This window comes from Coccomyxa subellipsoidea, assembly GCF_000258705.1.
Source record: "Coccomyxa subellipsoidea C-169, whole genome shotgun sequence".
Lineage (NCBI taxonomy): Eukaryota > Viridiplantae > Chlorophyta > Trebouxiophyceae > Coccomyxaceae > Coccomyxa > Coccomyxa subellipsoidea.
Genome location: NW_005178039.1, coordinates 529,267 through 539,819, shown reverse-complemented (window position 1 = coordinate 539,819; position 10,553 = coordinate 529,267). Strand labels below are relative to the sequence as shown.

General features: G+C 52.6%; 2 protein-coding genes across 2 annotated transcripts; one reads left to right on the top strand and one right to left on the bottom strand.

The window, feature by feature from the left end:
- Positions 1–975: 975 nt before the first annotated feature.
- Positions 976–1,709, bottom strand: COCSUDRAFT_32549 (hypothetical protein). Its single transcript, XM_005649551.1, has one exon. It carries the CDS (start codon positions 1,580–1,582, stop codon positions 1,382–1,384), a length of 201 nt encoding a protein of 66 aa, XP_005649608.1. The 5' UTR covers positions 1,583–1,709; the 3' UTR covers positions 976–1,381.
- Positions 1,710–2,863: 1,154 nt separating this feature from the next.
- COCSUDRAFT_13888 (amino acid transporter) lies at positions 2,864–8,157 on the top strand (the record flags this gene model as incomplete). Its single annotated transcript, XM_005649550.1, has 12 exons — positions 2,864–3,011; positions 3,261–3,405; positions 3,700–3,755; positions 4,208–4,342; positions 4,803–5,010; positions 5,367–5,413; positions 5,714–5,850; positions 6,256–6,327; positions 6,580–6,677; positions 7,016–7,215; positions 7,599–7,720; positions 8,005–8,157. 12 exons carry the CDS (start codon positions 2,864–2,866, stop codon positions 8,155–8,157), a joined length of 1,521 nt encoding a protein of 506 aa, XP_005649607.1.
- Between the last annotated feature and the right edge of the window lie 2,396 nt (positions 8,158–10,553).

Below are 10,553 nucleotides of genomic sequence, written 5' to 3'. Positions count from 1 at the left end.
TTCCAATTCGTTTGCTGGAGTGCAACACTGCCTTGTCAATCAGTCATCTTTTGCAGCCGCAGCAGGATGCACGTTGACAAACTCCCTGGTGAAAGATCAAAAAATTATAGTTCCTGGACTCTAAATTCAAGTCAAAATTTGTATTTGTGCGGGAGCAGGGGCAAAGAGGTTCAGGGAGGGGCCACTGATGCCGGGAATTCCAGCCACAGACCAAGAAGGAGAGTCGTCTGAGGAGGGAGCTCACACATCTGAGGACTCAGCGCGGATGAGATCATTTACCGAGGGGCAGCCAGTGTCCAGTCAGCCTTCCACGCTCGAAGAGTCAGCTACCGGCAAGAGGGCGTTCTCTTTGTGAGGGCGAGGGGCGCGCGCCGTTGTACACTAGGGGTTTTAGACAACGGGATGCCTGGATGTCTGTCTGTTTGCTGGCGGCTGGAGGTTGCATGCATGCATCCTGACTGATGTGTAAACTGTCCGGGGGTGGGAAAACGCTCCCGGGCAGCGAGTTCTCTGTAGACCAGAATTCAGGAAGTTTGAAGGCCGACTGTGTTGTTTTTTGACCGCTCACTGTGACATCAGGTTATGGTCATGACGGTAAATGGACAGCCTACTGTGTTCGTGCCCGGGAGGCAGCACAGCTGCACCAATAACACCATTGGGGAGTTGTTTGTGGCATGCACACAGAGTCATTTGCTTGGCAATGGTTCTGATGTTTCCAAGTTTTGGCAGATGGAGCATCCATTATGGTGGTGTTTGAGTCCTGCCCTTCTAGCACGACAGCTTGATGCGGGAACAATTAGCGGCACAGCCTGATTATGTCTGATGCCATGGGCAGCAAAGCGGCGCTTGCCTTACAAGAGTAATTGCACTCGAGCTTTTGCTTAGCTGCGACCCTGGAGTTGAGCTGTGCAAGGCCTGAGCTTGAGAAGAGCTTGGCAGGATCTCTGAGAACTTTGGAGAGGTTGGCTGCAGCCTCTCAGCCATCAGCTTTGCCAAATATGCATGCCGGTGATGTGGCATGCATAGAGCGTGATATTTTGCCCTGGGCACTTTTGTGGGCGGTTCTGGGGCAGCGCTTTGGTGTTGGGCAGTAATTTTCGTGGGTACGTTTGACCTCCTGTCCGTGTGAGTTTGTTTGAGATCCGGTCTGTGTGGAATAATGCAGTAGGTATTTGTCTGCCGCAGTCATCATGCAAGCGAAGCCCCGTGCTTGGGGCATGTGTTGATCCAGAAGTTGGGAAGAAAGGCCCAGATTGAAGCAGGGGCCTGTTTGAGTTCGCGATCTCAGGGAACGGCCACGCAAGTGTGATCTGAGGAAAAGTCTCCCAAGTGTCAGGGGAGAATTTTGGCCTCAAAGATAATATGTCTTTGCCTTGTGGGCTCAACAGTGAGACTTGTCCCCGATGATGTCTTGCTGTCGAGGCACCCCGTCAAACACCCTACATTGAGTGTGTGTGACATAAGTGGGCCGGCCGGCAGAATATGGCGCCAGATTGTCTCTTTTCTCAGGTAGCGCTCTGTGCTGGCATTTGCTAGGCGAAGCTTGAGGAGAATGAATATTTTTGAGACTGAAATATGCCATATGCCAGATGCCAATCAGTGACTCACATCTCATCGGATAAGATATCACTTTGCCTTTAATTGCAGCTTGCCTGCAGGACGCACCTTGCCTTCTGGCAGGAAAATCGTGTAATGATAACAATAGAGCCAATAATTACTTTACTTCCGAGAGTCCGACGGAGTCTGTCACGCCGCATGCGGCACCCCACTAAGTGGGGCCCACTTGGAAAGAACTTTGTTTTTTCAGTGATCACTTTTTGGTCCTGAGCCTTCCACTGTCGTGTGTTTTGGCAATCAATCAGAGTTCCATCATGCATGCATGCACTGGCATTCTTGCATGGTGTAGCATGCAAGAGCGCTCTTGCATGCTACACCAGCTAGCTTGGGTTGCAACGCTGCAACTGCTTGCTGATCATTTATCGGTTAAAGTCACTTGGTTTTCGCGGGGTGTCGCCATGTGGCACGAAAACGCGAAGTATCAAGTTCCATCTGCTGATATCATCTAACAGGTGACTGGCGGTTTGTCACGATTACGAAGCTCTAAAACCTGCGAAAATGATGAAACCCTTCTTCACCAAAGGGTCTTGATGACCTGCGTATGCACCTCACGTCTCCTTTCTTGATGTACGACTGTACAGGATCTGCACGCCTGCCTTGCCTGTTTGATACACCGTGAGCACTGCATTTGGCCCAGTGCGTACAGTGTATCGACCAGGCTTGCTACAGCACGTGTCACAGCAAAATCCACAAACTGGAAAAGTTTAGACTATGTCTAACTCGGAGACCAGCTGCCCAGGACTTTAGGATTGCTTAAAGAGTCGGTTGAGCTGATCAGAGGGCCCAAGGACAAGGAGTGGCCCGTGGGGGCGGCTTCACTGGATCAGGTACAGTTACTGGGACCTAACCTTTATCCTCTTCAAAGCCCTTTCCCAGTACAGTGGACCTTTCATGGACGTTCCGTTGCGATTGATTCTTGCGCTTAATTCTTCGCTGCACCGGAGTCACCCTGGGTGTAAATGAATCAAGTGCCCAAAGCCCCAGAGTTCTCCTCTGTGGTACGCGATCGCAATACGGCTGGGTGTGGGCCCACCAGGTGGCCTACCACCTGTCCAGCGGGTAGTTGGCGGCAAGGAAAGTGTAAATCTTTAATCTTATTCGGTCACCTCTGCGTCGATCAGGTGGCCCGTCGACGTTCCCGCGTCCGGTTGGCAGCATGGGCCGCACCGAGATGGGTCAGAGGGTTGGGCCGGAGTGCTGCCGCCATCACATGCACCACAAGATAGCACTCAGCGTACCTAAGGGCATGGATCTTGAACGAGCGGGGCCGGTGGATAGTGGGCAAGCGCGTTTGGAGGCGCTTGGGTATAAGCAGGAGCTCAGGAGGACGTGGGGCACGATGGCTAGTTTTTCCTGCAGCTTTGCGCTGATGTCCTGCATCATGTGCATCACGGGTGCGAACCGTTCGGTGTCTCACATTCTTTTCTTGCACTAGTGTTCGTTCTCAACAACCCTGGACGTCAGGAGTCCTTATGCAGACCTCAACTTTGAGGCAGCACAAAGGCTGTAGGCCAACTTGCTCTCAAACAATCGAGATAGCACCGCTGTTCAAAGCCTTACCAGCAGGTCAAGTCCTTTCCAGTGCACCAATCCTGAGCAAAGACGTTGGATGTTCCTAAGATGCTGTGTTTTAATCGTCGCAGGCGGCCTAAATACAGCCTACATGAATGGCGGACCGGTCTCTGCAGTCTATGGGTGGATACTAGTGTCAATAGCAAACTTGCTGGTGGGGTTGTCATTGGCAGAGATCGCTTCATCATATCCCATTGCAGGCGGCCCTTACTTCTGGTGAGCCCAGCTTCGATTCCTTGAAGTGATCTCACCTTAGCATGGCCAGTCAATATGGTGGTTGCGGCTTGGTAGAGCATCCTGTTGCTTGTCAGCTCAGTCCGCATGTCACATGAGCAGTGCCAACCAGGCATTACCTGTGATTCCTGCGTTGCATGTGTCAGCTCGAGGGGTGTGTGCACTCCGCATCGGCTAGCTGCAATTTGCCGGTGAGAGAAATGAGGGGGTGGAGCTTCGGCATCAGACATGCATTGTCCTTCTCCTGTGACCACTCTGTGTGCTGCTTGCTTGCAGGGTCCTAGAGATGACTCTGAACGACCCGAAGTACACAATGCTCGCCTGGGTTACAGGTACCAATACCTTTCCCCTCTGACACAACTTTCCTGCATGCAGCCTTTGCAGAGGGCCGGGGCCTTTGTGTTGTTCTCTTGCGCTTGCAAGCTAGGACAGAGCCCTGCATGGTCGCTGCTGCATCGCTGATCATTGGCAGAGCGCTGGTGATGCATCCATGCTTGGAGCAACATGCATGCACCCGGATCTCAATCACAATCATGTGAGATCCTGCCTAGGGCACGTGCATCAAAGTGGGGTCAGTGGATATGCTGTCAGCATTGCCAGACCAACTTATCAGGCGCACATACCTACTTTTGCATGCTCAATCAGGTAGTCCCACCCGGGTGTCTCCTGGTAATGGAAGACCAGAGAATGACACAGTTCTTTGACTCATTCCTTTCTCAGGGATTTCATGCATGCCCTGTCCTTGGACGTTGCTCGAGAGGTGATGTCATGCGAACATGTGCAGGCTGGCTGAACGTTGTGGGGCAATTCGCGTGCACGTCCGGATCAGGTTACCTGACAGCGAAGCACATGGCGGTGATGTGGCAAATGGGCAACGGCCACGTGTTGACGCCCTTCGAGATGTTCTTGTCCTACGCAAGTGAGCCTCTCCATATTACCTGCAGAGTGCCACAAGGGATGTCTTACTGTGCCGCAAGTGATGAGATAAAGTGTTGAAGCAAGCATGTGTTGGCAATGGAAACTACTCTTGGACCTGAAAACAAGACGTCTGTGCCGATGAGTGAGAGGCAAAGCTGTCGTCTGCAGTGACTTGTTGAGGGCTTTGACCAAAGCTGGCTTTTAACTTGCCACTCCTTTTGGAGAAAACACAAGAAACAACGGGTGGCCACGATCAGGCCACTGCTATTTTTTCACAGGTTCTCCAAAAGACTGCCTCAAGAGGTTTTTCTTTACAAGCATAGTCATGGGGATGCGCCCACGGTAGCTGCCTCTCTTCTACTAAGCCTCTCCTTAATCTGTGCACCATGCCCCTCAGCAGGGAGGGGACTGAGTAATGTAAGATCTGGCAAAGGATTACTAAGCTTTAAAATTGCGCGCAGTCATCCTGGTGGTATCGGGCGTGGTGGCATCCATGACTACGGACGGCGTTCGGCTCTACGCAGTCTTCGCTGCGTTCTTCATGGTCATAGGCGGAGGCTTCCTCATCGTGATTCTGCCGATGCTAGCGCCAAAGCTGCAGAGCCCCTCTTTTGTGTTTGGCGAGTTCTTCTCCTGGCAAGCAGGCGACCTGGGCATACCCAGCACCACGTGACGCTCTTCACCCTGCTTGATGCTTTATCTTGTGTTCACTTCTCCAGTGTCGCTGTAATGCACTGGACCATGATATAAGCTGACCTCTTTGGTGGGGCAGACCATCTCAGATTACTGAAACCAGGGGTGCAGAGACAGTCCTGGCTGCCTCTGAAGTGCCTTGTATGGGCTAGAGCATGTACATGACTTCGTTCCTGAATACCTAGGAGTGTACAGACTTTCTGGGGCACCATGCGATTAGCAGATGACAGATGATGGTCAGCAGGTGACTCACATGCGCTTGGCGCAAGTAGGCATGTATGCTTGGCAAGGCAAAACATGCATGCTGACAGCAGATTTGTTGCGCTGTGCAGATATCTGTTCATGCTGGGCACTCCTGCCGCGCTTTTCAGCTACATAGGTGCAGCTCTCCCTAGCATTCTCTACACCTTATCTGGAGCTAATGTGTTTCTGAATTTTTATTTGTGAGTCAGTTTTTCAAGCCCGGTCATCTGGCTGGGTTGGCATGTACTTGCTATTGCTGTGTTATTTGTCATTTTCTCCCATTGTACCATGTCTCCATATTAAGAGGCACAGATACAAAGTCCCCACTCTCTGTCTTGTCATCTTGATCATGGGCGGCGCAGGTTTCAAAAGGTCAGGCCTGTGTTGTACTTCTCTTAGCACAGTGATGCATTGCTGAAGCTGCTTTCCCATGCAGGCTTTGAGGCGCCGGCGCAGTTTGCGGAGGAGACAAAGAAGGCTGACAGGGCGGTGCCATGGGGCATCATGTGGAGCATCCTGGTGACAGCAGTTTTGGGCTTCGCCTACCTAGTGGTCCTGCTCTTCTGCATCCAGGTCAGCCACCCCTCAGGCCGCCAAACCTGGCTTTATAAGAGCTGCTAGACCCTGACTTAAGCGCAGAACATTCAGGCCACCATTGAGTGTAGACTATGATTGAGAGAAGGGGAAGACATGTTCTGGACCAGACATGCATTGCAGTGGATGGTGCATGCACAGCCTGCTCGCATTTTGATAATTTGCTGAGAATGCTCCAGACGTGGGGCCTTAAGTGCTTATACATGATGGCAGTAACTATCTGGGATGCTTGCTATCAGGCATACATTGCATTGGATGTCGCATGCATGCACAGCCTGCTCACTCTTGAGATGTATTCTGTGTAACTTTCATGGTTGCATCACATTTACTGTGGGGCTAATAAGAAAGGTACGGGACTTTCTCAGGGCCATGGCTGTGTTGCAGGACCCAGACACAGTGCTGACGGGCAATGCCCAGGGCTACATAGTGGGCCAGATCTTCAACGATGTTTTCCAGGTGGGTCCCCTGCTAGCACCCTTGAACATGCATGCGCAAGCTGAGTCCTCTGCTGGATCTACACACATTATCCTGTTGTTATGTTGTTCCGTGCAGCTTTCCTCCAATGTCAACTCCAGTGGGCCGGCCCACAACCTCTAAAAGCCTCCTTGCATGTGTCTCGTCACATGTTACTTCATTTGGAAATGGAGCCAAGTACACGGATCTAAAGCTGGATCATTTGATTAAATGTGTGTTTTGTAATGCTTGCAGGGGCGATTTGGGAATGGGACAGGGGGAGTGGTGCTGCTGGGCATTCCCCTGATGGTCATCTTCAACACAGCAGTCATGAGCATGATCACGAATGCCAGGTGAGTAATTGCGCCAGCATACATGAGAACCATGCAAGGCTCACGAGCTTTTGCAGCATGGTGGGATCAGGTATCAACGCAGCTTCAAAGCTTGCTGACCCAAGTCACAACTTCTGTGAGTGGCTGGAGACTTACAGCCGGCTCTTCTGGAGTGTTTTAGCGATGTTGCATGCATGCTGTGCCTAGCTCCCAATACTGCTTTGTGTGTGTTGGGTGCTGGCCCTGCAAGGCTGCTTCTCTCTAGATTCAGGCTCACACGTAGCTTGCAGTTTCGGTCGCTCATGCCTTTCTGCCATGCCATTGATCTTTATACTAATCATGCATGGTGGCCTGTTCAGGATGCTGTGGGCGTTCTCGCGGGACGGCGGCGTTCCCTTGCACAGGGTCTGGGGGGCGATAAACGACCATCTGCATACGCCCCTGAATGCCACCTGGGCCATGACTGCGCTGGCATTTTTGCTGGGCCTGCCCATATTATTTTCCACCACAGCCTTCCTGGCCATCGGATCCATCATGTGTGTCGCCCTGTACTTCAGCTGTGAGTCCTCCCCCCTCCCATCCCTTCATGCCTCTGTGCATGCAAATCCAACTTGGTTGTGCCTTGAGCAAATGAAAAACATGCTCATCTGCTTCCGCCTGCTCTTTTGGCAGACACGGTGCTTGCTAGCTAGCGTTGCAGCTCCCTCAGGGGGTGCATTTCGTGTATCTTGTTACTGGCATCCTTTATTGAATGAAAATAGTGTGGCTGCTCAAGTGATGCATGGCATGCGGTGCATCAGCACAGTCCTAGTGTTGCGCTGAAGAAGAAGGCTGGATTGCCAAAGGTGGTCAAGAATGATTTTCTATTTGGGAAGGCCAGCTTCAGAAAGACCCCCTTACTTGGAAACTGGGTATTTAACGGCCGCGTGTGCTGCCGCGCAGACTGCGTGCCCATCCTGATGCGCATCCTGTTTGCGCACAACTTCCAACCGGGCCCCTTCAACATGTCGCGCTTGCAGCCCTACCTCAACATCCTCACCTTCGTCTGGATCGTCTTCTCTGTGGTGCGCTGATACAACTTCCTCCCTTGGCACATGCACGTCTCTTTTACGACCATCTTCACCCCAATGCCGCGCATTGTATTGCTGGCTGTTGAATGCATCAGAAGCTAGGCTTTTTGGGCATATGAACGGTGGAGCTGCTACAACTGCAGCCCTTCAATGCAGCCCGTGAAGCAATCTGCCTCTTTAGGTGCATTACCAGCATTTCAAGCTCTTGCCAGACTGATAGGGAAATTGTATCTCTGAAGGAAAATTGAGATCAGGGCCAACGTGGGCGTTGTGTGCAGGTGTGTGTGATCCTGCCCTCATCGCTGCCCGTAACGTCGGAGAACCTAAATTGGACCCCCATCACAGTCGCCATCGCGCTCACGGTGAGTCACCCCTGCAGGCCCTCTCCACAGTCTCTTGGCTCGCATTGCTTGCATTCTGTACACAACTAGAAATAAAGGGTTGGGAATATAATTCTGGTCTAGTTACTTGTTTCCTGTGTGTAAAAAGATTTCTGTGTTTGGGAAGCGCTCCTTCTGCGCCTTGTAAACTTCATTCTGTTTATATTGCTTGTTTTTCCTTCTCGCTGGTACGCAAGGGTGCTGAATAATTAGTAATGTGCACTACTGCTTTGCTTCTGAACCGCTCTTGCTGCTGCTAGGTGATCCTGGGTGCGTGGTTCATGCCGTGGTGGGGGGCGCGCAATTGGTACACCGGCAAGCGCCGCACGCAGCCGGAGCGCCGCCGCGTGGCGCCGCGGCCGCAGCAGCCCGAGCGGGACGAGGCAGAGGACCTTGACTCGGCCGGCAGCAGCCGCGTGCGCGCCGACAAGATCCTGCCGGTGATCCTTGAGGAGGGATCGCACCTGTCGGTCTCCTCGCTCGGCTCCGTCCGCTCCCACGTGCCGCCGTCCGCTAACGTCATGAGCACCAAGCGGGTCCCCTAGGTGCCGCCACCGAGGCTGCCACCGCCGGGGGAACCCGGGAGGCTTGATGCCATCGCCAGGGGAACAGGGGGAAGTCACACCCGCGTGCCACCGTCCAACATGTGATGAGCACTAAGCGGGTACCTAGACTGCCCCCACCGAGGCTGCCACCCGGGGGGATGGCGATTGCATGCCGTCGTTCGCCAACGCGATGAGCGTCAAATGGTCTCAGATGGATCTCAGGTTCCCCGGGCTGCCACCGCCGGGAGGCGCCCTTCTCGGGCAGGGGGGTGGGGGGTCACCTCAGGCGGGTGGGCGATACACAGGAGCGGCGGCTGCTGCGGAAGGGCTATTGGGGATGAGCACTTTGAAGCTCCGATTCAGTTTGAATCAGGAATTTGGAATCACGGGCGGCGCGTGGCTTGTGGCTCGGGGCTTGCGCCGCCCGAGAAGCAGAGAGTGGGATTTTTTAGGGCGGGGTCTGCTGCTGCGATCTGGACTGCCCATGTAGCCACAAAGGATGGCTGCTTCATGGGATCTGGGTGGTCGGTTGTCTGTAGCGCCCACAGCGGCTTTGCCTTGAGCTCGGAGAGTGAGCAAAGCCGCAAGGCGAAAGGGAATTGACGGTATTCGTCAGCCCCTTGCACACTGAGGGGGCAAGCGCGGCACAAAAGTGTACCCCGCATGGCTCAGTGCAGTGAGAGTTTCTGCTGATCGAGATATTGCGGGCATCACGATACCGGCGAAAGCGTCAACATGTGTTTCTTTGCCGCATCTTTTCATGGGGAAGGATTGGAAGCAGCAACTTGGGTCGAGTGAGGAGAGCAGACAGACTGATTTTTGTACACCTTGTGAGAGGCGCGCATGTCATGTGAGTTCATTACAAGCTGTTTTTTACAGACCGGCACTTTGCCGGCGTTTTCTCAATTCCAAGGTTGGAGCCACAGAGGGATATTATCCAATGTATGGGGGAAGGCAAAACTTGCCAACGGCTTTTGACAGGCACTTGCCTGAGACAGACTGCCTCGCGCGTTTCGCACCCCTGCTTTCCACTTTCGATTTAAATTCAAAAAGATGGTCGGCCCGAAAAATTGCTGACCGGCCTGCAGGCAGGGAGCTTGAACAGACCCACTGCTCTCTCCTTCCTGCTGCGCCGAGTCATTCAAGTCTAATTGTGGCCTTTCTGGCCAGAGGAGTTCCCTCTCAAGAGCGTCACCAGTGGCTTTTGTGTCTCCCTGTGGGGGCTGAGTCACCGTGACAAACATGAGCTGAGATGCTTTCAAGCTGAGGGCTCCCCCCTGCCAAGGCATTTTCCACCTTTCTTATATTTGAGCCCGGGAAACATTTGTGTGGCAAGATTGCGGTGTGACTCTGTACTGCGCTCTATCATATGATTGGGTGCCAATTCTGGCCACTGCAGGCTGTTTTGAAATTGATGCAGAGCATAGCTGCAAGAGTCTCCTGTCAAGGTGACCAATGATGCCGAGACTGCATCCTTTTACAAATTTGATCCTCTGCTGGTTGTTGAGAGGCTGGCGCTATTATATATTCTTTGGGCAGATTTGTTATTACCGGGCCTCTGCTCTCTGTACTCTGGTTGGTAGGCTGCAGACGATAAACTTTGAAATAGATAAAGCAATTTGTGTGTGTGGCGAGATATTCAGTAATTGGCGTGAGCTCTGCTGGGGTCTGATTGGGTACAGGCAGTCTTGTATCGTTTGTTGAATGGTGAACTTGCAGCACGAGTTGAGGAGTTGAAGCAGAGGTCTGCAGCTTGAATAGATCTGCGTAGGTTGACGCATGCATGCTTATCAAGACGCAGCTGCACAGCAAGCTGATTACTGTAAGGACATTTATATCACTGCCTCTCTCTTCAGTTTGCCCAAGTCCGTGCATACAGAATATTCAGATTGATTGCAGATC